At 37.5% G+C, this 26,863-nt stretch overlaps 1 protein-coding gene across 1 annotated transcript in view; it reads right to left on the bottom strand.

Annotated features, from left to right (window-relative positions):
• Positions 1-26,863, bottom strand: part of LOC140142226 (uncharacterized) — a 113,589-nt gene that overhangs the window by 61,452 nt on the left and 25,274 nt on the right. The window contains exons 7-15 of the mRNA XM_072164193.1: positions 21,773-21,980; positions 19,853-20,068; positions 17,014-17,226; positions 9,861-9,995; positions 7,649-7,783; positions 6,484-6,654; positions 3,999-4,214; positions 3,216-3,350; positions 1,112-1,234 (exon numbers count right to left, since the gene is read on the bottom strand). Of these exons, the coding sequence (XP_072020294.1) occupies positions 1,112-1,234; positions 3,216-3,350; positions 3,999-4,214; positions 6,484-6,654; positions 7,649-7,783; positions 9,861-9,995; positions 17,014-17,226; positions 19,853-20,068; positions 21,773-21,980 (1,552 nt within the window). The remainder of the gene's footprint in view (positions 1-1,111; positions 1,235-3,215; positions 3,351-3,998; positions 4,215-6,483; positions 6,655-7,648; positions 7,784-9,860; positions 9,996-17,013; positions 17,227-19,852; positions 20,069-21,772; positions 21,981-26,863) is intronic.

Genomic DNA, 26,863 nt, shown 5'->3' with positions numbered 1-26,863 from the left:
GTGAATCATCACAATCAGATCGCATCAACTAGGTTGCTGCCGAACGGCGCACACCTATCCGCATTTAGATTGTAACATTCACCAATTATCTGTGCAGCTCCCCAAATTCCATTGGGTGAAGGAAGTTTTTGATAACCAAACAACTAATCACCGATTTTTGCAATACAGGAGGAAACCGGAGATCCCGGAGAAAACCTGCGAGAGCGAGCATGGAATCGGGATAAACCAAGTGCACATGAGTCCTTGGGCTGCGCCGGGCTTGAACCCGGGACCTCAGTGGTGCAAAGTGAGGGAACTACCGCTGCGCTAACTCGCCCGCCCATCCTTATGATATGGATGTATATATAGTATTTATTTTAGTCTATGTAGAGGATAAAATTCCCCAAATCCCCCCCCCCCCCCGACATCCCCTCTACATGCCAAATCATATTATCTCATGCATTAACATGCAGCCTACCAAATTCTGTATTCAATTGCGGTATAAAGATTTAGGTAACTAGGGAAAGATCCAGGTTGTTGTACTTTACTGAAGAATGGTCATGAATATTTGATTATAAATTGAGGCTCTATTTGCATAATGATGCACCCCTCCCTCTGGAAAAATATACAAAAAGTCCCAAAATTTAAGAATTTGCAAGCGTAGCAAGCCAAAAAATCAGATTTTTAAAGCTTTTTTGGCAGGTCTGAATTTAGGGAAGAAAATCCACTTTTCACAAAATTGTCCCCCCCCTCCATGGAAAAAAGTCCACTTTTTCAAAATCAGCACCCCCACACAAAAAATCCTAGCTAAGGGCCTGATTTGAGGTACTATTTGTATAGTTTGAGGTACTATTTTTGCATAAATTCTAGGACCTCCGGTTATGGTGTTAATCACAAATATTCCATTCTAATCTATAAATAGACTTCAGTGCCTTAAATACAATGCAAAAATTTTGCTGTTTTGGGTGTCTGTGAAACATGGTTTGTAGGCATCAAAAAAACAGTTTGTGATACGCTACAATACAGCACATGCTTAAACAGGTTAAAGGTCACAAAATGTTTGTCTGTACTTTCGGTCTCGCCTTGTGAAATGCAATGCATCTCAAAAGCAGCTTTTGATGTGTAAACTTACTATTGCATTCTGTGAGCCCATCTCCTTCATATCCTTCCATGCACTCACACAGATAGCTGCCTTCTGTGTTTGTGCAATCCGCATTTGTAACACATGGGAAATAAGCTATACACTCATCGATATCTGTACACATTAAAAACAAAACAAAATAATGAACAATTTCATTGCTGTAAAATAACACTAAAGGCTGAATGCCTCATAAAATATATAACTCATACTCATATATATTTTAGATAGTTACTTGGTTGATTGCCATTCATCATTTTTACCATCAGCTTGTCTGTGTGATAGTTTCTATGATACACCTTGTACATATATTTCTGTCATCTGATTGGTTAAAATGGGTTCACATGACATTTGTTATTTCCACCACTATGATTTCCTGTTTTCAAGGCAAAAACAAACAAAATTGAACTAGCACAGATAGTACCAGCTAACCTACTATCAAATGGCAACAGTTAATATAGGGTCCACATCTTAAGTTCCCCCTAATACTTTTTAAAATAAGTCAAAAAATATTTTACGAAATGTAAAGATATAAAGGTATGTATAGCCCTGTTTGTTTTACACATGTGGACCAATTTATAGCGTCACACATCATTGCGTTCAGTCACAATGGTTAATTGAGTAAGAAAAGAGGCATTTTAAAAGTTGCACCTGAGTCCATAGCAGTCGGGTTTTCTTTAACAAACACATGAATAGACCTGGCCTACTGTATTGTTTGAGAGTTGATTCCTATGGACTCAGATGCAACTTTTAACACTGTTTAAAGCGGTTTCTTTTTTTACATAATGAACCATTGTGACTGAACGCAATGACGTGTGAGGTTATAATTTGGTCCATATGTGTAAAACAAATAAGGATACCATAGATTTTTACACCTTTGCATTTCGTCAAATATTTTTCGAATTATTCAAAAAGGTATTTAGCTAGCGGGGAACTTATAAGTTGTGGACCCTATAGGATACTCTATACACAGGCTACTATTTTGATAATTAACATTTCTATATCATGATATAGTTTTGTGGAAAAGAGTCACATGATTTTGATCAATAACTAGTTCGTCACACAAACTAGTTATTGATCATACAGCTTGAATTATTTGTAAGCAATACAATTCAATATGTTACCCTAAAAACAATAGCTGAATGACTCTGATGTGGTCTGCAATATGTTGATTTACCAAATCATGGTTGGTAAACAAAAGATATCCCTCCCACCTGAACTATTCATTAAAACAGATTACCCCCAGCAGAGATAATTAAACACCTGCACCCAACAACAATGCCAGATTCATACAACAATATTCAATTTTGAAATTTCAAAATTGATTATTTCCTCACCCCCATCAGAGGGCCATGAGTGAAAGTTTGCACCAAATGTTTACTATGTTACTAAAAAACTCCATTAAAAACAATTATCATCTTTGTTTTAAAAAAGGCGTTATTGATGACCAATATTCCTAACCCCAAGGTGTGTGACTAAGTCATCATGACCTACATATTAATCCTAAAAAATGTTAACTCTTTTGAATTTGTTATCTTTTGCTGGTATTCTTTATAATGATTTTTTTAAAGATATGAATGTAAAACAATTATTTTAGAAACTTTTAGGGTCATGGCTATTTTTATGGTCGTCAGGTTATGTAGCCCACAGATTTTTTTTCTTGACCTTAATAATGATGTTACTTGTCAAAATTTACCTTTCCAACATTATTTATGTTTTTACTGCCTCAAACACATTATTTGGGTGTAAAGGATTCGGCATTACCCCTTAGGCCTAAAAAAAAAATGTTTGATTGGCTTAAAAAAATTAGGGTAGGTCGATCGGATTTTTTTTTTGCACAAAAAAAGAAAAAAAGTCAGGGTCCGGGCCTAATTTTAGGGTAGGTCGGGTTGGACCAATCAAACAATTTTTTAGGCCTTATTTGTATACATTTGTGCAATTTTATTTTCACGGTACCTGTGTTGAGCACAAAATGTGTGAAAATTAAATGTCCGCCAAAAATGTTACTAGCAAAAGCACACTTCTTGATTTGTATTGATATCCTATACACAAAGCAAACAAACAAACAAACAAACAAACAAACAAGCCTGCCACCTACCTGTACATTTAATGCTATTATCACCATACTCAAATCCTTCCATGCAAGTACACTTGTAACTCCCAATAGAATCTGTACAAATTGCGTGCTCATCACCAGAACAAGCATCCTCCTTTTTTTCACATTCATTTATATCTGCAACATACATTGTAAGCAAGAGAGCAATTTATTTCATAGCAATAATAATTAAATAACTTGATAAAGGAGCTCAGGTAAACTGCCACATAATAAATTGAGAGAGCAGAAAAAAATCGGGACTCAGCGGGGATTGAACCCCAAGCCTCATAATTACACTACCAAATTCCAATTGGGGCCGCCTGCACAGGTACCGCTAAAATGTTTAAATTATGAGCTAAATCTTAGCCTATACTCAAGATTTTGAATGCTTAGACTTGTGCCAAGTCTTAGACAAGTCTTGGAATTTTGTGATTACAATTGTAAAAAAAACATGCAAAATTGCACAAATATTAAAGTTTAACTTTTATTGCCAGTTAGAACTAACTAAAGGATTAGGATTTAGCTGTTTCATTTTTTTAAAGTGGGCAATGGTGAATAGACAAGAAAAAAAGAAAGTAAAAAAGAAAGAAAGACAGAAAGAAAGAACGAAAAGAAAGAAAGATAGAAAGAAAGAAAGAGAAAGAAAGAAAGAAAGAAAGAAAGAAAAAAAAGAAAGAAAAAAGAAAGAAACAAACAAACAAACAAAGATGTTGCTGTAGACAATCATGATGTTGTTGTTGTCACTGGTGCTTTTAGTTTTGTTCTGTTTTGTTGTACTTTTCTTACTTTTGCAAATAAATCCACTGGGTTTGTTGTTTCCAGTTTTATTCCACTTTCCTCGGTTACATGTGAACACATTGTCATCATCATCTGGATCCAAGTAATACCCAGCCTCACACTGCAGTGTTATCTCACCATTGTGTGGATACCTGCCACCATTGTCTGAGGTTCCGTTAAATCCGACGGCAAAATTCTTGTTAAGTTTAGGCTTTCGACAATTATCTGAAACAAACATGCATACAAATCAATTAATCAATCAATTCATTATATACCGATAACCGGTAATCAATCAATTCATTAATAATAATAATAATAATAATGGAGGGTTCTTAGTAGGCGCGCAATCTTCAAAAGAACTCAAGGCGCACAAACAATAAAGACAAACAAGTTACATATGTGAATCCGGAAAAGCACGAAGAAAAGATGAGTTTTAAGTTGCTTTTTGAACTGCGTAGCGAATCGCAGAAGATGGAGGCTGTTTGGAAGCGAGTTCCAAACAGCCGGGCAGCGAAATGAAAGGAGCGTTCACCAGCCGATTTTAGATTTACACGGGAGATTTCAATAATCTTTCAGTAGAAGATCGAAGTGATCGAGCTGGTTTGTACGTGCAGAGCGTAACAGACAGATAAGTTGGTAAAGTATCTTCAAAGTGCCGAAAAGCAAGAACAGCTAACTTATATTGAATCCGAAATTCTAATGGCAGCCAGTGAAGCTCATATATGACGGGGGTGATATGCTCATACTTCCTTTTCTTCATGATTAAACGGGCGCGCAATTTTGTATCCTTTGAAGTCTGTTAAGTTGGTCAGTGGTGATACCAGTCAAGGACGAGTTACAGAAGTCAAGACGTGATGTAATAATTGAATTGACAAGACATGATGTAGCTTTATCAGACAGATAAGGCCGAATACACCCAATACGTCTTAAAGACAAAAATGATGAACGGCAAACTTCACTGATGTGACTGGACATGGATAACGTTTGATCCAATCTCACCCCAAGGTACTTAACAGACTCCTGTATTTTGATATCAGAATTCAAAATTGTGATGGAATTACTAGCAACCTGCTTAACACGCAAGTGGTGCCCACAATCATAACCTCGGTCTTATCTGTGTTTAGCATTAGCTTATTGCTGTCCATCCAACATAAAATGTCACTGATACATTCCTGAATTGCGATCTTAGTTACCTCAAACTTCTCAGGAGGACCACTTTGAAATACAACGGTATCATCGGCATACTTATGGAAAGAGCAATTGTGAAGATTGATGACATCTGAGAGGGATTGGGAATATAATGTAAACAAAACTGGCCCCAATACAGAGCCCTGTGGAACCCGTACAAAAAGTGGGCGCAGATTTGAAGTAGAACCATTAACAATGACAGATTGGAATCTTTGTGACACATATGAATGAAACCATTTAAGAACATTGCCACTGATACCGAAAGTGATTTCAAGGCGTCTGAGAAGAATTGAGTGGTCAAGCGTATCAAACGCAGCACTGAGGTCAAGGAGGGCAACGAGTGAGACAAATTTCTCATCAGAGTTTACCGGTAACCAGTAATCAATCAATTCATTATATACCGGTAACCGGTAATCAATCAATTCATTATATACCGGTAACCGGTAATCAATCAATTCATTATATACCGTTAACCGGTAATCAATCAATTCATTATATACCGATAACCGGTAATCAATCAATTCATTATATACCGGTAACCGGTAATCAATCAATTCATTATATACCGGTAACCGGTAATCAATCAATTCATTATATACCGGTAACCGGTAATCAATCAATTCATTATATACCGGTATATAATGGTGGGATATAACTTTATGGCAATGAATACAATTTTAACAAGTACTCCGCTTGATAAAACAACTGTTAAAATTGCAGTTTCAAAGTTGCTACACAAGTTTTTGCCCTGTTTCAGAGAAATTGGTCAGTTTAATTTTTGCTCCATTTTTTAATCAAAATATTGTCTAGGTGCCTGGGGCTGGCCCTCATGCATGCACCAGAGGCGAATACACTATCCACTGTGCAAAAATCTTCCATAACGCCAATGACAGGAATGGATAAGCAAGGAAGACACACCCACCCACCTACACACCCCCACCGATCAAACAAGGACCCTCTGATCCTCCTATGTAGTTAACAGTATAACCATGGACCTCTACACACTGACATTTCACTATGACAAAACCGTACACCTTTGTGGTAAGGTATGTAACTGCCAAACCATGGACCTGGCATTACACCTACGATGGAGGGACCTATATAATATGCCATGCATGCATTATTATGGCATGTAACACTCTCTGTCACTCTCTTATTACCATGGACATCCACAGTTGCTGTGGGTCCGCACTTTATAAGTGAAATGTCATAGGTGGGTCCATGTTTGTTGGTGTAAACAAATGCACCCTCCCACATACACACCTCCCCCTCCCCCTCCCTCCACCCCAACCCAACACAATCTTACCTATACACTGGGGTCTTTCACCTTTCCAACCTCCACTAATACACTCCTGCTCCTTATTAATTAATGTATAGCCATCATTGCATGCGTATTTGACGAAGCTCCCATTCTGATACTTAGGTATGCTATCAATAATCTTACCATTATCAGGTGCAGATGTACGGTTACATGTAGCTGAAATAGAAATTATGTTTATTTTTTCAAAGAAAGAAATACTCAATAAGATGAGGAAACTCAAGACAGGCGGTACATTATTTATGATAAGAAAAGAGGTACCGCTAAAATGTACCTCATTTCTTAACATACCGTAAAACCTTGTCTACAAGCATATATATGCCTCTAAATGGTTTTTTTTAATGCAAGAGACGAGAGGCAGAAACTCTCCACAAAAACATTATTTGGAGTTTGAACAACTATATTACTGATATAGGCGACTGTACAAACACGTATTATTGTAAGACCAATCTATTGTAATGTGTTTGTGGAGGGTATTTGCCTTTCGTCTCTTTCGTCAAAAAATACCTCGTTTAGAGGCATATATGCTTGTAGACGGAATTCTACGGTATAATAATGAATCACTTGTCTTGAGTCACTGAAATTTCAGTGAAGTAATTGGATTCCTTGCCCCTATAATATACATAACTTTTGTTACCAGTGTGTGCATGTAGTTATTTTTTGAGAAAAATGCAAAATTAGTCATAAAATTTATCAGGGGGTGTAGTACTACCTTAAAGACACAAATTATCATTCAATAGAGGCCCTGCATGAAATTATTGATTGGCTCCAAACAAAGGATTTGAGCTGGTGTCCTTCACCGTAGTTATGGCGGAGTGCAGTCCATTCAATCAAATGTTGTCATCAACCTAATTGATCGTAGTGCAGGGTTATGTGTGTGAGACGAACTGTCACGGTAGATTGCAATCATGCATTTGTTGAATGCATTTGAGTAGTCCGATATATTTACGGGATGATACGTCACATGCAAGGCCTCTATTTCAGGCATTGCTGATAAATGCCAGAGGTACACCATTTTGGTCCCCATTGTGACAAACCAATATGGCAGATTTACCATAGCATTCCACACAGGGCAAATCACAGTTGCTTCTCTTTGGGTCTAATCTCTTTGCTCATATCCTAATGTAAAGTACTACAGCATCCGTAATCCTACCTGCACAGTAGTCGGTGCTTTCATCAATGCCATTGTCACAATCGACGATGCCGTCACACACTTTGCCTTTAGCAATACAGTCATCTGTCTCGTTAGAACACTTGAATTGTAAAGGGCCAGAACATGGAGGTGGTACTAGAACAAAATAGAAAATATACATGTAAAACTTCCTCTATTAAATCTATCATTCAGAGGCACCACTTATCTATTTTCACAGTTGACAAGGGGCAGTCTTCAGTGAACAGCTCTTTTCAAAGCCACCATTAGGCAAGGAGCGGCCTACATATCTCATTCTTAGGTACTTTGTCCTGAAGAAGTTAGAGCTACTCCTGACGAAAGCTTGACAGTTCCAAACTTGTCTGACGGCGAATCCGCTAAAAAACTTGTTACGAGCTCACATCAAAAAAGCCTATCCCACAAAAAGTCACATACTTTTATCAGATACATTTGATACAAATGTTATACCACTGTTGACATCAATATGTATCTGTCAGCATTAAATTCAGTTAATTTGATTGGATATACCGTATTGTTTGTAATAAACGCCCCAGGGGCGTTGCATTTTTCTAAAAGGGGGCGTTTATTGAAGGTGAATTGTCAGTGAAAAAAACTTTAAAATCAGGTTAAATTCCTGATGGTGCTCCTGTAGAAAGGAGGGATTTACGGTTATACTAATATAGTATTATGGCGATGCCCATGGAAAATATCATTTTCGTGGTAAATACATCAAAATTACACCCGCAAGTGGTTTAAACGCTCCCCCTCTAATAAATGGTTCTGCTAAAGATCATCATCAGAAGGCTGAAGCTAAAACTAGACCAGGAGATTTCTGAGGAGCAGGCTGGCTTTCGAGAAGGAAGAGGGACTAGAGACCAGATCGTAAACATCAGGAATATAATTGAGAAGTGTAAAGATCACAGACTACCACTTTATATGTGCTTCATTGACTACAGCAAGGCCTTTGACTGTGTCAGCCATCCCCAATTGTGGAAAACAATGAGAAGGATGGGATTCCCTGGTCACATTATTGATCTTATTAGTCAACTATATGAGGACCAGGAATCTGCAGTCAGGACAAGTAATGGAGATACTGAATGGTTCAAGATTGGAAGAGGGCTGAGACAGGGCTGCATATTGTCACCAAACCTGTTTAACATTTATTCAGAGGACATCATGAGAGAAGCTTTGGACGGGTTTACTGGTGGAGTCAAATTTGGCGGTAGCAGTATCACAAATCTACGCTATGCTGATGATACCACCCTAATATGCAGCAGTAGAGAGGAACTGCTGGCCCTTTTGAAATGCATCAAGGAAGCCAGTGAGGAGAAAGGCCTTCTGCTAAATGCCAAGAAGACTAAAGTAATGGTTATTGATAGAAATGGAACTGGAGAGGACTTTGTGATAGATGGTCAAAAGATCGAGGAGGTTAAACAATTTGAATACCTGGGTTCAATGATAGACAACAAAGGTGATAGCACATCTGAGATCAAAAGAAGATTAGCTATGGCAAGGACAACAACTCAGAGTATGTCAAAGATCTGGAAGAGTCATGGTTTATCAATCAACCTCAAGGTACGGTTACTCCGTGCAACAGTCTTCTCAATTGGTACATACAGGTGCGAATCCTGGGCAATGACAAAGAATGACAGGAAGAAGATATATGCATTTGAGATGTGGTGCTATAGGAGGCTGTTGGGAGTATCTTGGAAAGACAAGAAGACAAATATCTGGGTCTAGAATAGGGTCACAGACTTAAACATCAGAAAGTCCATCATTGAGAGGAAATTGCGCTACTTTGGCCACATTGTAAGAAAGGATGGTGGAGTTGAGAAGCAGATTCTTCAGGGAGCTGTGGAAGGCCATCGTGGAAGGAGACGTCCATCAACATCTTGGACAAATGATGTGAAGAACGTTTCATCACACGGAATGTATGGTGCAACACATTTGGCTTTTGACAGAAGTAGATGGCGTACTCTTGTAAAGACCACAGCAGCGCAATCCTGCGCCAGAGAGAGAAGTGCATCATCAAGCAAGAATCTGGTGACATTCTACCATAATTAGGCATTGATGGAATGGATGAAATTTAGCGATCGTCACTGACAAGACTGACTGACTGATGCCAGTTTTAAGCTTACTCACACGATATATCATGGAAATGTTTGCATTTATTAGAGGGGGAGCATTTATTACAAACAATTGATACGGTACTTACCACCACATATTCCTTCATCCTCATCTTCGCCGCCTGGACAGTCATCTCGTTGATCGCAAAATTGAGAGAGATAGATGCACTTGGTGCCTTCATAACATTGGATTTGCCTGGGGTCTGCACATGGTTTAAAATCAGCTGGATATGTGGGGGGGAAATTATGATTATTGGTAATTTAAAAAAAAATGGAAGTTGTAATTCACAAGTTTGTTGTAAGATTACAGTGATATTCCTCTTTATCGAGCTGGTGCTAAATATGAGCACGCTTGTGCACAGGGACAAAGGGGACAAACATGCCTCTACAGTTTGTCCACTCTGAAGTACAAAGTGACAACGCGCATATACAGCGTGTAAACAGTGCGCAGTGCTGCGTCTCTGCTGCAGGTATGCGTGCCTTCATAGTAGGCACAATGTGTGCATCCGCGTCAGTACTTTGTACTTCAGAGTAGACTGTAAATGAGAGTTAATTTTTTTTAACGAAAGGGCCGAAAGGCAGAGACCCCCCACAAAACATAATGTGGACTTTGACAAACTATATTACTGATACAGTATTTTGTTTCTGTACTGATTTATTGGGCTATTATCCCAGTTCAAATCATGCACCTCCTATGGAAGACATGACCTTAATCTGCCACACAGGGAGTGTGAATTTCAAATGGGTTCACCTGAATGGGTGACTCCATTTGGAATCTACACTCCCTGGGGTAAGATTAATGTCATGCCCTCTATCTGGGATATATGGATTTGAAATGAAACAGCCCATTAGGTCATGTTTTTTATGTTGGGCACCAGTTGCGTAGCATGTGTATTTTTCAAACAAATCACATGCTTTTACAGGTTTGGTATTATAACTTCAAAAGTTTACATTAGAACCCAATAAAAGTATATATTCTGAGAGTATATACTCAGACGATTTCAGAAACAATACAATGGGAGTCATTATACAGGGTGACCCATATAAAAAATATACAGGGTGTAACAAGCAAAATAAGGATGAAAATATTATTTCAGTTAGGGGTGTCACCCCTTGATGTACATTGATAATGTAAAGTTTTGACACATGTTTATTATAGTTAACTTAATTGCCCACCCAGCCATATGGAACTTTTAGCGGTCAAGTACTTTAATTATGTAAATACAGGGTGGTCAAAAATCTATCAATATTTATATAAATTTCTTCAAAACACCCCTTATCTGGCACTGGAGATGCAAATTTTCATGATTGAGGCATGTAACTAGATGTAAAATAAGCTCAACAATCCAGTTTTGAAAGTTTTCGACTAAGAATTCGACAAAATGGACTTTTTGGATCAAAAGTGAGCATGAGGGCGCTCTTTCAGATTTGTCGCAAACTTTCTTTGTTTTACTAGTTTTAGTTTACTGAAGTAAAGAGGATCACAACCAAGGTCTGCTTAAGAAATTTGAGTCTTTTATCATGTTTCGTTTGTCCATAGCACCCTTTTGAATGTTGCCTACATTAAATCCCTATTCAAATACATAGAGGGCAACAAACTTTATTAATGTAGCAACAAGTAATTAGTAATTTTTAATTGTCTTATTAACACATACTGAGGCAATGAATGCTATATATGATATCACTTGGCTGAGATCAAGTACAGATAAGTAGAAATCCATCAATAATGTTTATTGAAGATCATGTGGCGGATGATCAGCATTGTACAGCATTGTGATCCTCCGCCACATGATCCTCCACCACATGAGCCACCCCTGACTAATTAGACTTAACGAGTTACAGTAATTAGTACAAATGAAAATCATTGAAAGACCAATGTCTAAGGGAAAAAATAGTACTAAACAAGCTCATAATAAATATCAAATAAACAAGTTACATGCATGTAAACACGTCTTGATGAGTAAGAATGCAACAAAGCCACCCATCATCAAGCAAGAATCTGGTGAAATTCTACCATAATTAGGCATGTTGATGGAATGGATGGCAAGACTGACTGACTGATGCATAAAAAGGTTTGTTTTAGGAGAACCTAACAACAACTCCCTTAGTGGGTGGGCGGTATGATTTGTTTTTTAAGGCAATGCAAAACATGCAATTTCATTTTTATTGCATTTTCTTCAGCTCTTTCCTTCCTGGCTACATTTCTTTATTTTCTTTCTGATAAGTAGGGCAAAAACAGTAGTTATATTTGTATGGCTTGTAAGTGGCATTAAAATAAGACTCAACATTGTATATTGATATAGAATGGTGTGCACACAGATGGCGCAGCACTGACGCTAGCTGCGGGTGAATTTAAGTGTGCGTTAGTTGGAACTTTATTGATGCATGCAGTACCAAAAACCAAATAATTTGTGCCAATTATAAGCCGAACAACTAAAACATCTCAGGTTGTCTTGTGTGTTTTGGTGCAACTCATGCTACTAGGCCAATATCGTCCCCAGTAATTTTACCTATGTTTATATCATCCACTGATTAGTATCCCCAGGATCAGTATAATTACTTCAACAAATGAAGACCTCGTCAGCTATTAAATGCTATTAAGAGAGATTTTCTGAGAAATACTGATGCCATGGGAAAAAGGTGGAAGATGGGGGTCAGCAAATTTCAACCATATTTTGGCAATTTAATAAGTTTGGATAAGTGTTCATAATAATCAGTATAAAAAATCTGCTATGCCCCTCCTGGGAAATATGGGCCCCCTAAAATATGCCCCCTAACACGTATTTCCCTGACTTGTAAAATGCCGTTTTATGCCATTTTTGAACACATTTTTGGCACCTAAGACAAGCATCTATGAAAGTAAATTTTTCTACACATCTTCTTTCATCCTTTGTCTTTATCAAAAATATAAAACAACAAATGTTTATATTGGGATGTTCCATTTATGAACAGGGGTGGGGGCCAATATTTCACATTTTACAACTTTTGAAAAAAAGTGAAATATCCCTCTACTTTGTGACGTCATTGTAGGAGTTCCTCAATCTTTCTCAAATTGTTCATTACAGGAGAGAACCTCTGTACATAGGTCATTTATATAATGCAATAAAAATCATGGAGACTTTTTTACTTTTCATAGAACACAAACATGGATATTCCCAATATGTGAGATTGGTATAATGATGCTGTATATAACGCCAACATCAAATATAATATCTTTTCACTGTAGCAGTCCCTTTTCTTGAGCCAATAGTCAGTTATTCCATTGAGGAGTTAAGAACCACATTTAAGAATGCAAATCAAGTACAGGGGTAGGTGTTTCTCTTTTACAGCATATTGGTAAATTCGCCAGTAGATAATGCTCCTTGAATATGAGCCCCTCTAATGTCACAAGCTCGTATTCATACATGTTAGTGGTATTATGATTATTATGAAAATCACAAGCTCCTATTCTGATTCTTAATCATTTCACATGCATCAGTACTTAAGCTATAGGAACTAGGCCTAGTAGGGCCCATACCCCAAAGTACTAAATCCTAATAACCTGGGGTGGAACTTAATGCTAGGAGTGGGCTATAAATGGGACTTGTTTTGTTTTGCTTCGGGATAAGTTTTTTTGTATGTTCTATTTAACCTAGGCTTATCTCAACATGAAATTACAAAATGTTAAGCCTGTGTTTCAAAAAAGAATGTGCACAGCAAAAATCCAAAATGGCCACATTTTCCCCTGAAAATCACATTTTTAGCCATAACTTTGTCATTTTTGGGTCTTTTTACCAGGTTCTGGTGTCTAGTCTATGGGTTTTTTTTTGGTCAATCAATCTATTTATGCAGTTAGAAGTAGTCTCAAATCTTCATGTGTTGAGTTACGACCATTTCTGACCCAATGCACCTTTTTTACCCAAATTTTGAACCAGGCCCATAGACCTCATATTTAAATTACAGAAAAAGCTAGACAACAGGTAAAAACTTCCATAACACTATAAATTGGAAAAACGAAATAGACACACAACATACGTTACATCAAGTAAAAAATGTAGATTTTTGCATTGCAGACTTTTATACAATTTTGATAGTTTAATGGATTTTATTGTATAACATTTTTAGCAATTTCTTGCATTACAAAAGTTACACTTTATATTTACTGATTATATGAGGCTTCTTTAATTGTGAGCTAGGATAATTCAAAGAGAAGGCAGTTTCCATGGCAACGGCCATATATACTAATTTTAAAGCAAATTTCCCCAGTAACATTTGACAAATTCCCTCATCATGTGAACATGACCTATACATTTTACCCGGAATAGCCAGTATCAGGGATAATAAATTCTCTTTTCCTGATCTCATTTTTTTACACTGTCAGTATGGGAGAGCTCCAACTAAGCCATGTGTATTGACCCTTGACCTTCTACGGTGACAGTGGTATGTTAAAATAAGATGAGGGAAAGAAAATTTGTTATCCCCAATACTGGCTATTTGGGAGTAAAACTTTTAAGGACATCTCCACAATATGAGGTAAAATTTACAAAAAAAACCCATAATATAAATGGCTACTTGTTATGTTGCTACGGAAACTGATAAGTGTCACAGGCACAATCTCAAACTGCTGCATGATAGTGTCCTAGATATCATCATCAGTGCCATGTTGTCACTGCTAACTTTCATCTCCGGTATCAGTACCAACGCGTATCAGGTGATCCACTCGAAGGTTTTGTCCCCCGCGTTTCATCCCCATTATCATCAAGGTAAAACCCAATATACCAACTTTTGTTGCCTCCCTCATCCCAGATGACAGCAACAACATTTTGAGCAATTTGTTGCTTTAAAAAAGTTTGTATTACACTTAATGAGTATATTATTGATATATGGATTCTTTAATTTTAAGTTACATGTATTAGGAGATTTCAAAGGGAAGGCAATTGCCATGGCAATGGCCATTTATACTAATATTTAAGCGAATTTCCCCAGTAATCTATGATCTTTGGGCAGTTTGACCCCAAATTGGCCCATTTTCTTCATTTTGAGCAATTTGTTGCATTAAAAAGTTTGTATTACACTTTATAAGTATACTATTGATATACATGGATTCTTTAATTTTAAGCTACATGTATTGGAGATTTCAAAGACAAGGCAGTTGTCATGGCAATGGCCATTTATACTAATATTTAAGCGAATTTCCCCAGTAACATTAAGCAAATTCGATTTCACAAGAAAAGTATAGGCCCTCTCCGAATAACTGCTAACAGAGCCCGTTTTAGTACTAATTTCGATGTTGAAATAGCAGCATCACTTTCTAACATTTGTTAATAAAAACTGAACCTTACCTGTAAAGATAGACAAAATTGGAGCTTAAGTGAAAATTTAGGCTTTATTTAATACAGCTAAAAATAAAGAAAACTATTGTCATGCGTGGTAGAATTGCCGCTTAAAATGTTGATTTTACATGCTTTTCACTATGATGGAGAGGTTATTTGGTGGTCTGCGCCCCTTAATAGACAGAGGTCACTCAGATGAAAGAGAGCAGTTTACTAGTATATTGACCATCAAAGGATCCTCAATACAAACCCCAAAATCCATATAATATGTCGGCATTTTGGTATTTCAAAAATCGAGAATCATAGATACATAAGCGTTTTTATGTTTAACACAATAACACCCCTACTTGATCAATGTAGTGTTCCAATATATTATTGTCTTTGTTGTTAACTACATAGTGATAGAAAATAATTATTGTAGGCCCTACCTGCGTTCCTTGGAAGAAAAAGGTAATATTCATTTGAGGGTGCATAAAGCATGATTCAAAAAGGTTATTTTTAAATCAGCACAGACAGAATTTTAGTACTGACTCGGGGTACTGAACCCCTTTATAGAATAGTCCTGTTCTATAAGCATTTATCCAACATAATTTAGGCCCCAATTTATTATGTAATAGTTTTGTTGATGTTGTTTACTTCTGATAGGCTCCCTTTTTATCAAATTTCATTTTTAAACTTAGAAAAATCACCGCACCTGAGTTTAGCATGAAAATATCGCAATTTTGCACTTTTCTGAAAAAGAGCATAAAGTAAGATGTGCTCATTTTAAAACGGAAAAAGTCTCCACGATTTTTATTTGCTCAATTGTTCAACCTATATCTACTTTATCCAACAAGTAAATAACTTTGACAAAAATATTGAGGAACTCTCACAATCATCTTGCAAACTTTGCTTCAAAATTAGTATTTTGCACTTTTCTGAAAAAGAGCATAAAGTAAGATGTGCTCATTTTAAAATGGAAAAAGTCTCCACGATTTTTATTTGCTCAATTAATCAACCTATGTCTACTTTATCCAACAAGTAAATAACTTTGACAAAAATATTGAGGAACTTTCACAATCATCTTGCAAACTTTGCTTCAAAATTAGAATTTTTCACATTTACACAATTGCTGAAAAGGGCATTACACCCCTCTCTGAATATGGAACAACCCAAATGTTGTACAAAGAATTTTTAATTGTTATGTCGAGACAAAATGTGTATTATTACTGTGAAGTATAAATAAAATGTCTGCAGATGCGCGTTATTACGTGACTCTAATCAAAAGTTAGTGCACATTTCAAAGTTTTTGTGTCTGAGAAGACAATCATGGGGGTCAATTTGAGGGGGTTCCAGTATCTCCCAGTGGGGGGTCCTCAAAATTTGTTAATACCTCCACTGTAAATACTCATGGACACATGTTTGATTGACAAAATATGAACAAAATTGGCTGACCCCCATCTTCCACCTACCATCTGAGTCTATCGGATAAACCCTCTTAAATCTGTAACATTTTCATGGGTTTTTAAATAATATATAAAATACTTTTTTATTTGTTTTGCCTTACTCTTTTATAACATACCGTATTTTGTCAAATAGTCGCCCCCCCCCTCAAATAAACGCCTCCCATCACTTTTTTTCAACCAAGATGTTTCATAAATTCCGATATTTCCATGCCACATGTATCTTGTGAAGTAAGCTTACCAAGTTGCTCACATGGTCGATAATAGCAGCAATAAATGGCGAAAATCTGCATCGGAAACCCGGAAGTGAACCAAAAGTCAGTGTCAAAGTTCATAGTTCGTCATTTTAGCATGACTTTTAAGCTTACCTAATGATTTTAACGGGAATTGTCGTGCTAAAAATGACCTCTAATAAACACCCCCCCCCCTTGGGAAAATGTAACGCCCCCGGGGGCATTTATTTGACGAAATACGGTATACAAGCTTACTTTTACAATTGTCTTCATCACAAATGTACAGTCTTAAAAAGACATCACCAATGGCATCTGTTGAATCATCTTCATTGTCCTCTTCATCCTCATAATCATAATCTTCACTATACGTATCAATATTCTCATTGATAAAGGTGACTGCACTTGGTCCATAGTATGATCGGCCTGTGCCAGAACTAACTGATAAGCAGCCCCTGCCAAAGACTCTCACTGTAATCAAAGTTGATGGGAAATATTTTATATTCTATTTATGATTATATACAAATGACTTGTTATGTATAACTATATAATTATAACCCTATTGGACTGCCATCTGAATTATACCAGCCTCTAAGAACTAACTATACAAATAAGGCCTATACAATGTATTGAGCCAATCAGAGATATGGTAAGAAGATAGAAATAGAATATGTGATCAGCTCCAACAAAACCTGGAACAAGTCACCAGGCATGTTTTTGGGTTATAGGCCTTTAAAGATGACAAGTTTGGAACTCTTAATTTCATGGTATTTGACCTTGGGACTGAGTGGACTTTCAAATCCTTGTAAGTATTTTATTGAAAAGAGGTTTATTTTTTCAATAATTGACAGTTGAACTATGATAATCCCTATTCAATCCTGTGTAAGCAGGAAACTATACTTTGATCAGTTCGTAATCGGCGGGAATTATTAGGCTTTTATCACTACGCCGAAAAGTAGACCCATGTTAAGAGTGATATATTTGACCTATGTGGTCTATATTTTGCGTGTTAAAGAAAGTAGACAAACTACTGGACTTCAATTGATAATTTGTAATACTTCTGGCGAGATGTCACAAGACAATTTTCCAAATAAAATATATTGATATTAATCTGCGTTGTTTTAAGGCCCGCCGATTACGAGCTGATCAAACTATAATTAGCCCACTACTCAGATTAGCAGTTTGGAACAAATATCAAGGTATCATTTACAAATTTATCCATATCTTGAAAAGTATTGATGCTATGTATATAATTTTGGTATCATTTTGAAGCTTATTATCATGTGCTTACATTTTTATTCAAATAAATGTCAAAAATGTGACTTGTTCTTGGTTTTGTCAGAACTGGTCACATGAACAAATTGGACCATGCCCTTCTAAATGTCAACTATTACTACTTTTTCTTATCTACAAGTTTTCGCCTACAGAATTACCATTTAATTGAAGAGTTCGGATAGAAAATATGATATACCAAAGGTCGACTTTTGTTACTTTTCACAATTAATTTCTCTGTGCCTAGTTCATTAGCCTACTGCACTATACTATTTACAACCTTTTTCTGCCACACTTATTTCCAATTTTACCATATGTACAGCCTGGTACAGTGTAAACAGGGAAGTAGGGTTCTGATTCATGTCATGAAAATCAGTACCCCATTCCCTGAACAAGCTGTGTAGTATTGCATGACCAAGACGTGAACTAGTTCCCACTGGTTCTTACACGATAATCAGGACAAGCATGGTATTGCCAGTGCAAAAGGACATTACAGAGAACTAAAATATATATGGGCTTGACATAGCCCGATTAAGTCATCTTTTACATTACAAAACCTGTATTATTTATTTATTTATTTGTAACGATTACAAAACCTTTATTATTTATCTATTTGTTTGTTTGTTTGAATAAATTATGTAGGTATTTCTTTACATGAAATATCATTTAGAGGTTAATAAGTGCGCATCGATTGGAGGGCATTGTGAAAATAAACATTTTGCCTTTGGAACCAAGGAATATCCTGTGGGACACAGCCCGAGGGATATTTGTGAATATACGGCGAATGAGCCGTAAATTCCGCCACCGGTCAATTTTGTTTTATTTCGTGTTTAAAAAATAAACATCATAAACTTAAAAATGGTATATCATTTGACTTCAAACGATATCCAGAAGCGGGGTTATGGTTTGTTAAACTTTGCTCCTTCAACAAAATTATAGCTTTTTACGTTTTTACATGTGTCTCTTTTTCCGCATTGTTGGCAATAAATATCAAACAGTCATAATTGGCGGTCATTTCAAATCATCCCCAAGTCAACGAGGTTTAAGAAAGTTCTCTCATTGTTAATTGTTGGTTATGCATACCTGTACAAAATACAATGCCTGGTAACCCACCACTTGAACAGGATTTAGCAATATAAGCAAACAAAGACCAGAGCTATTAAAAGTTCTATAGCCATCTAAGGTAGAAGCTTATTATCCACTTCAACAATAGGATTATTGATTAGTTTTTGACTATCGAAATGAGACGGATGTCGGGCCAGCTTAAGATACCGATGAATATAACCTTCATACACATTTTACACCATAACTCAGAATACAATTTAGGGAATTTACGGCTCATTTGTGCTGCCGGGTCACATTTTGAGGTCCAAAGCAAAATGTTTAGATTTTTCACAATGCCCGACACATTACCGATCCAAAGTTATTAACCTCATTCACAACCATCACTTTCATCTCTTCACAATTTCCCCAAAAATAAAGAATTTTTACGATTAGCCTTTCCAAAAATCGAACAGGCTAAAACAGGATGACCGATAACAGAAGTGTGAATCACAATCTGTACAAATATGGTAACACGCACTCCAAATACAGCAGCCAGCATGCACGCAGTTTGTTAGCCGCACAACACAGCGTGCGTGGAGGTTACTAATATTTACGCTGGCGCGGAGGTCCACTGTCGAATATTAGTAACCGTGTTCAGCGTTTGCGTTTTGGCAAATAAATGATTGGCTTGCATGTATCGCGTTTATTAATGAGGTTATGAATATTAATCAAAATCAACTAAAGACAGCTGTATACTACTTTGTCATCTATATTTTCTTACCCTTTCCAATTCCATTATTTATAAAACCTTCAACATGTTCATATGTCACACATCGATGGGTTCTTCCAGTGCTGGGAAATCTGTGACAAGCAAAAGAGGAGATCCCTGTGCCACTCAAACATCCTTGATCACCCTCTGAAAATGGGTAATATTCTTCAGATTCTGACAGGGGAATGAACTCGAAAAAACTGCACTGACAACACTTCAGCAATTCCTCTGTGGTAATAAAACACAATGTAAATGTATGTAATATGTGATATCAGTGTCTTACCTAGAAGTTTTCCCATCATTAATATAAAATTGTGTGTCGTAATTTGATCTTAGATACGTTATCCAGACTTCTAATTCTACAACCCATTGGGGATTCAAGGAGTTGAAATGTGTTGCTATATGTTGGTCCCGTGTACAGGAAGAGTCAAACCCTGTACACATTAAGTGTCAGAGTTATTCAAAAATAGAAGGGGACCATCGGCGGTTCTGATATCTGCAATCAATCCTAGGTTCCAGGATCGTGCATAGTATAGGTAAACTGTGCACTTATAATGTCTGAGCAATAATACTCAAAATATTGAGGTACAGCACGTACATTGTATATAGGAAAAAGAAGAAGCATCTATCAAAGGCATCAGTTTTGTCTGTGCCAGGAGGTCCCCTGAAGATGAAAACTTTTCCAAATATTAAGTGTTTTCTTAATATCTCAAAAACAGTTTTGAAGGAGTTGGGCCCTTCTTCCTCTTAGGCTTTCAATTGTTTGATTAGGATTCCCAGGCGGCGGATGACATGATCGAGCCGGCAACTCGTGAAACCGCCCGGCCGTATGGCATTTTCCATATACTCAGTTAGTTTTGTGGGGTTCATTATCGAACCCCAACGGTTTTAGCTTGTATTTATATTATTTATCAACATAGGCCTATTTGTTTGTGATATTTCAAGCGTTTTAAAATTTCAAAATAATCCCATTCAATTACACGGTTTGACGATGAAAATTTACTGAATTTAGGGACTGCATGTCATACACCACCTGAGGATTCCATGCTGCTTGAAAAGCAGGGTCGGTTGGTCACAGTAATGTTTTATTTTAATGACTTATTTTATCTGATAAACAATGTAGATTGTATCTATCCGCAACTTGATCATCACTTAATATATATTCCTAACATATTGGACAAACACCTCTGCTCAAGGCCGTAGCCAGGGGTGGCCAAAAATGCCAAAGGCCCAAAAAGTCCCAAAAATAGAGGTTTTTATGCCTTTTTGGTCCAAAAATGTCCAAAACCCCCCAGTCCAAAAAGGTCCAAATTTTGAAGCAAAAAAGTCCACTTTTTCAAAATCAGCACCCCCAAAATAAATCCTGGCTATGGGCCTGCCTCTGCTATATGATGTATTTTATAATATAACAGTAGTGGGAAAACAGTGCATATTTTTCTGAATAAACAATCTTGACAGAGTAACAATTTGTAATGACTTCACATATGCAGCCCTTGAATTAAGGATCTGAAGGGGCACAGCAACTTTTTTAGGGCAAGTTGATAATTGCCGTGGATTTTCACTGTCGGTAAAGGACATATTTTGAGGGCATTACGGCAGTGAGGGTGGGCACCCACGGCAATATGCCGTCGGTGCCGTGGGTTAATTCGAGGGCTGCACATATGTAGGGCCTAAACACATACAGGTATTTGGTAAACCAAATATTATGGAGGTACATGTATCCAAAGTATGCTAATTATAAGGTTCAACGAATCAGAATATGTTCCTGGTATCTAAAATTACATAGAGGAGTCGAAGGACGCTACACGAACATGTAGAGAAGTTCACCTCCAGTTATTAGAAGAAGCACTTTAGCTCTCTTTGGGAAACCTTAACCAAAAATGATTACTTTCCACGGCCTAATCAAAGATGAAATGTTTTTGATAAACATACCTTTCACAACTCTAACTTTGTCTGTATCAACGGTTAAGATTCCACTATACTTGTTGTATGAGATTATTGCTTTACGAACTTCCTCTGCTGACACCTCTGATTCTGACCCGACTATGACCTCTGCGTTGACAATGATATTTCCTGACGTCACATTGTTAATCCTGCAGTCAGTGATTTGCATGCCATTGTAAGCAACAACTTCTTGTAACTGAAAGGTAAATAGGTTATTTGATTATTAAGACGAGTTGGAGCCTTAGTTCATGTCATATTTGTCCAGTTTGGGTTATTTAGCTTCATCATCATCATCATCATCAGCCCATCCCACTGCTGGGTAAAAGCCTCTCCCAAATTCTGCCAATTTCTCCTATCTCCTGCAATTCCTGTCCAGGCTTTTGTTCCCAGGTAGCTGACCAGCTCATCTCTCCATCTAGCTCGAGGTCTTCCTCTTTTCCTTACTCCATACAACGGTTGCCACTCTGTTGTGAGCTGACTCCATCTTTCATCTGTTATTTGGGGGCTCGTCCGGGAGATACACTGTAAAAAAGTTGACATTATTATACTGAGTCTTGAAAGTGAAAGTACAGTATGACAGAGTTCAAAGCAGAAGAGTTTCTTGAAACTATAGATTGGGAGAAGTTTGATAAGTTGAAGAAACCTGATTTATTAGCATTTGCAAAATACTATGAATTGGATGTAAAGCAAGCCAACAGAAAACAAATAATCAAAAATGCCTTGATTGAAGTTTTGGTTGATGAAGAGTATTTTGAGGAATCCGTTTTGGACAAGAGAAAAGAGGTCAAAACTGAAATCGGGGATGCAGTAAAGTTGAAAGAACTAGAAGTTCAGGTGGAAATGGAAAAAATGAAAATGCAATTGCAGTTGGACATGCAAAAGCTAGATATGCAAAATAAAGAAAAAACAAGAAAGATTAGACATGGAAAACAAGAAATTAGAAATGGAAGAAAAAGCACGCCAAGAAAAGATGGCGCTTGAGCACCACAAATTAGAAACAGAAGAAAAGGAAAAGATAGCAAAATTGGAACTTGAAAAACAAAAGTTAGAAATGGAAGAAAAGGACAGGCAAGCAAAGCTCAATTTGGAAGCACATTTGAAAGAAAGGGAAATTGAGGAAAAGTACAAGTTTGAACAAGAGAAGTTGGCAAAGCTAGGTGACAAATACTCATCAAGTTTCTCCTCAAAGTCAGGGTTTGATGTTACAAAGTATGTAAAGCTTGTGCCTAAATTCAAAGAGAAAGATGTTGACGAGTATTTCCAACATTTTGAAAAGGTAGCTACAAATTTGAAATGGCCTCCAGAACATTGGACCCTACTGTTACAAAGTAGTTTTGTGGGGAAGGCCAGGGAAACTTACTCAGCTCTACCAATAGAGAAGTGTAACAGTTATGAAGAAGTCAAACAGGCAGTCCTTAAGGCCTATGAACTGGTGCCTGAAGCATACAGACAAAAGTTCAGAGATTCAAGAAAGCAAGCAGATCAAACCCATGTAGAATTTGCTAGAGTAAAAGAACAAATGTTTGACAGGTGGCTTGGTTCAAAAGAAGTCAAAGATGATTTCGGCCAACTTAAGCAATTGGTTCTTATAGAAGAGTTCAAAAAATGTGTCCACGCTGACATTAAAACCCACTTGGATGAAAGCGCTAGCAAAATTAAAACGCTAAGTGGACTTGGCGACAATGGCGGACGACTATGGCTTAACTCACAAATTGAATGCGAGTAGATTTAGTCAGAACAGAAGTTATTCAAACAGGTTCAGCCATAACCAACCTAGAGCAAATCAGGGTGGTACACAAGAAGGGGGATCTCAGTCTAATCACAGATCCTGGTCTAATTCACAGCATAGTGCTGGTGGTAGAGGGACCCCATGGAGTTCAGGTACCAGACCAACAGGTGGGACTGAATTTAAATCCCAATTAGTTTGCAATTTCTGTAAGAAACCAGGACATACAGTGACCATGTGTCGGAGCTTAAAAGCCAAACAAGATGCACAAAACAGCAGCAAACTGCTAGTAATACTGTAGGATGTGCAGTGTCACTTGAGTCAAAGAAACAAGTCAGTCAAATCAAGAAACAAGAATTCCCACAAAAGGGAGGTGAGACAGACAAGGTGTGTGAAGAATTTGAACCATTTGTGTTAGAGGGAGTAGTATCACTAGGTGATAATGGTAGTCCAAAGCCCATTAAGATTGTGCGAGATACGTGTTGTGCACGGTCTATGATTCTGGAAGGAACTTTGCCCTTTAATGAGGATAGTTCAGCTGGTAATGCTTTGATCCAGGGTATTGGGATGGAAATACTTAATGTACCTCTCCACAAAATTAACTTGACATCTGACTTGGTTTCTGGTCCTGTAACCATAGGAGTTAGACATGAATTGCCAGTCAAGGGAGTGTCCATGTTGCTAGGAAATGATTTGGCAGGGGGAAGGTTTTTCCTGACCCAATAGTCACAGATAAGCCCTGTTTACAGGATGATAGTAGTGAGGAAAAGGAGATATTTCCTGCATGTGCAGTGACACGGGCAATGAGTAAGAGAGCCTCATTAGAAACAATTGAGGACAACCAAATTGATGACATAGGCTACAGTTTGGAAGACACATTTGTGTCAAAGTTGAATGAGAAAGAAGATAAACTTCCTTCTCCAGGGATAAAAAAGACCCTCAAAATGACACAGCCTCTGAGCATGAACAAATTGGGGAAACATTGAGAGACCCATTAAGTCATGACAAGCTAATTCTGGAGCAACAAAATGACCCAGAACTCAAAGAGATCAATCAAAGGGCATTGACCCTAGAAGAAGCAGAACAAAATTCTGTCTGTTTTTACAAACAAGATGATGTGCTAATGAGAAAGTGGCGCCTCCTGATGCACCTGCCCGACGAAGAGTGGAAGGTAGTGCACCAAATTGTGGTACCAAAAGTCTACCACACTGAAGTTATTAACATAGCACATGATAGTCCCATGGCAGGGCATTTGGGTGTTAAGAAAACTCATGAAAGAATTCTGAGACATTTTTGGTGGCCCACTCTCAGAAAAGATGTTTCTGAATATTGCAAAACATGTCACATATGCCAAGTAGTAGGGAAGCCAAATCAGAAAATACCTCCTGCTCCATTGAAGCCAATTCCAGCCTTTGATGAACCATTTAGTAGGGTTATTATTGATTGTGTAGGCCCCTACCAAAGACTAAGTCAGGTAATCAGTACCTTCTGACAATTATGTGCTTGGCGTCCAACACGCTTTCCTGAAGCCATACCCTTGAGAAATATTAAAGCAGTGACTATAGTGAAAGCTTTAACTAAGTTCTTCACATTTGTGGGGCTCCCCAAGTCCATACAGTCAGACCAAGGATCAAACTTTACTTCTGGAGTATTTCAGCAGGTCATGTATCAATTAGGTATAGAACAGTATACCTCAAGTGCATACCATCCAGAATCACAAGGTGCACTAGAAAGGTTCCACCAAACATTGAAAAACATGATCAGGACATATTGTTTGGAATTTCAGAGGGACTGGGATGAGGGAGTACACTTGTTGTTGTTTGCTGCAAGGGAAGCTGTTCAGGAAACTTTAGGATTTAGTCCTTTTGAGTTAGTGTTTGGACACACAGTCGCGGGCCCTTAAAGTTGTTGAAAGAAAAGTGGCTCAATGAGAAATCAGATATCAATTTATTGGATTATGTCTCCAATTTTAAGCATAGGCTTAACAGAGCAACTGATATCGCCAAAGAAAACTTGAAACAGGGTCAGGCCAAAATGAAACAATGGTATGATCAACATGCCAGAGAAAGAGTGTTCAAACCAGGTGACAAAGTTCTAGTATTGTTTCCAATTCCAGGACACCCATTGCAAGCCAGATATCATGGCCCATGTGAGGTAGAGTCAAAAGTGGGTGAAGTAGATTATATTATCAAGACTCCTGGTAGACGCAAGAGCAGGCAGTTATGCCACATAAATATGCTCAAAGAGTATGTTGAAAGAGGTGACAGTGGCATTCCAAAACCTGTGTGTGCAGTAAAACATGCTGATAATGTAGACAAACATGCCGATGTAGACAAAATCGCCAATCTAGACAAGAGTAAAGATGACAATTCTGATGTCACATTTGACCAGGATAAAGAGCTGGAGCACAAAGAGTATAATGTAAAATTGAACAATTCTGATGTGCTCACTAATTTGGACTCAAAGTTAGGTCATCTTTCTCAAGATCAACAAAGTCAAATTGCAAATTTGATTCACAAATTTGACAATATATTTCCTGATACGCCAAGTAGAACAAATGCTGCATTTCATGATGTAGATGTTGGTGATACAAAACCAATCAAGCAGCATCCTTACAGAGTCAATCCATTGAAAATGGAACATCTCAAAAATGAGATAAATTACATGCTAGACAATGACATCATAGAACCAAGTAGTAGTGAGTGGAGTTCACCATGCATTCTTGTTCCCAAGCCTGATGGTTCATACCGATTGGTCGCAGACATGAGAGCTGCAAATGTTCATTCAAAGACAGACTGCACTCCAATTCCAAGAATTGATGATTGCATAGACAAAATTGGGAATGCAAAATTTGTTAGCAAATTTGATCTTTTGAAAGGGTACTGGCAGGTTCCACTCACAGACCGTGCCAAAGAGATTTCTGCTTTTTGTACACCATTTGGTCTTTACCAATACAAAGTTATGCCATTTGGGTTGAAAAACGCACCGCAACATTTCAGAGAATGGTAAATCAAATTGTGGCAGACATAGAGGGATGTGAAGCGTATGTAGATGATTTGATTGTTTACAGTCAAACTTGGGAACAACACATGGAACAACTCCATCAATTGTTTGAGAAGCTGTCTGAAGTACAGTTGACAGTCAATCTGGTAAAAAGTGAGTTTTGCCATGCCACAGTCACATACTTGGGATATGTTGTAGGTCAAGGTCAGGTGAAACCTATCAAAGCCAAAGTTGAAGCAATTGAGCACTACCCCACACCTGTAAACAAGAAGGCACTCATGAGATTTCTAGGAATGGTTGGCTATTATAGAAAGTTCTGTCCAAACTTTTCAGAGATAGCAAGTCCTTTG

Source organism: Amphiura filiformis, chromosome 20, assembly GCF_039555335.1.
Source record: "Amphiura filiformis chromosome 20, Afil_fr2py, whole genome shotgun sequence".
NCBI classification, from domain to species: Eukaryota; Metazoa; Echinodermata; class Ophiuroidea; order Amphilepidida; family Amphiuridae; genus Amphiura; species Amphiura filiformis.
This window is presented reverse-complemented; position numbering and strand designations above follow the sequence as displayed.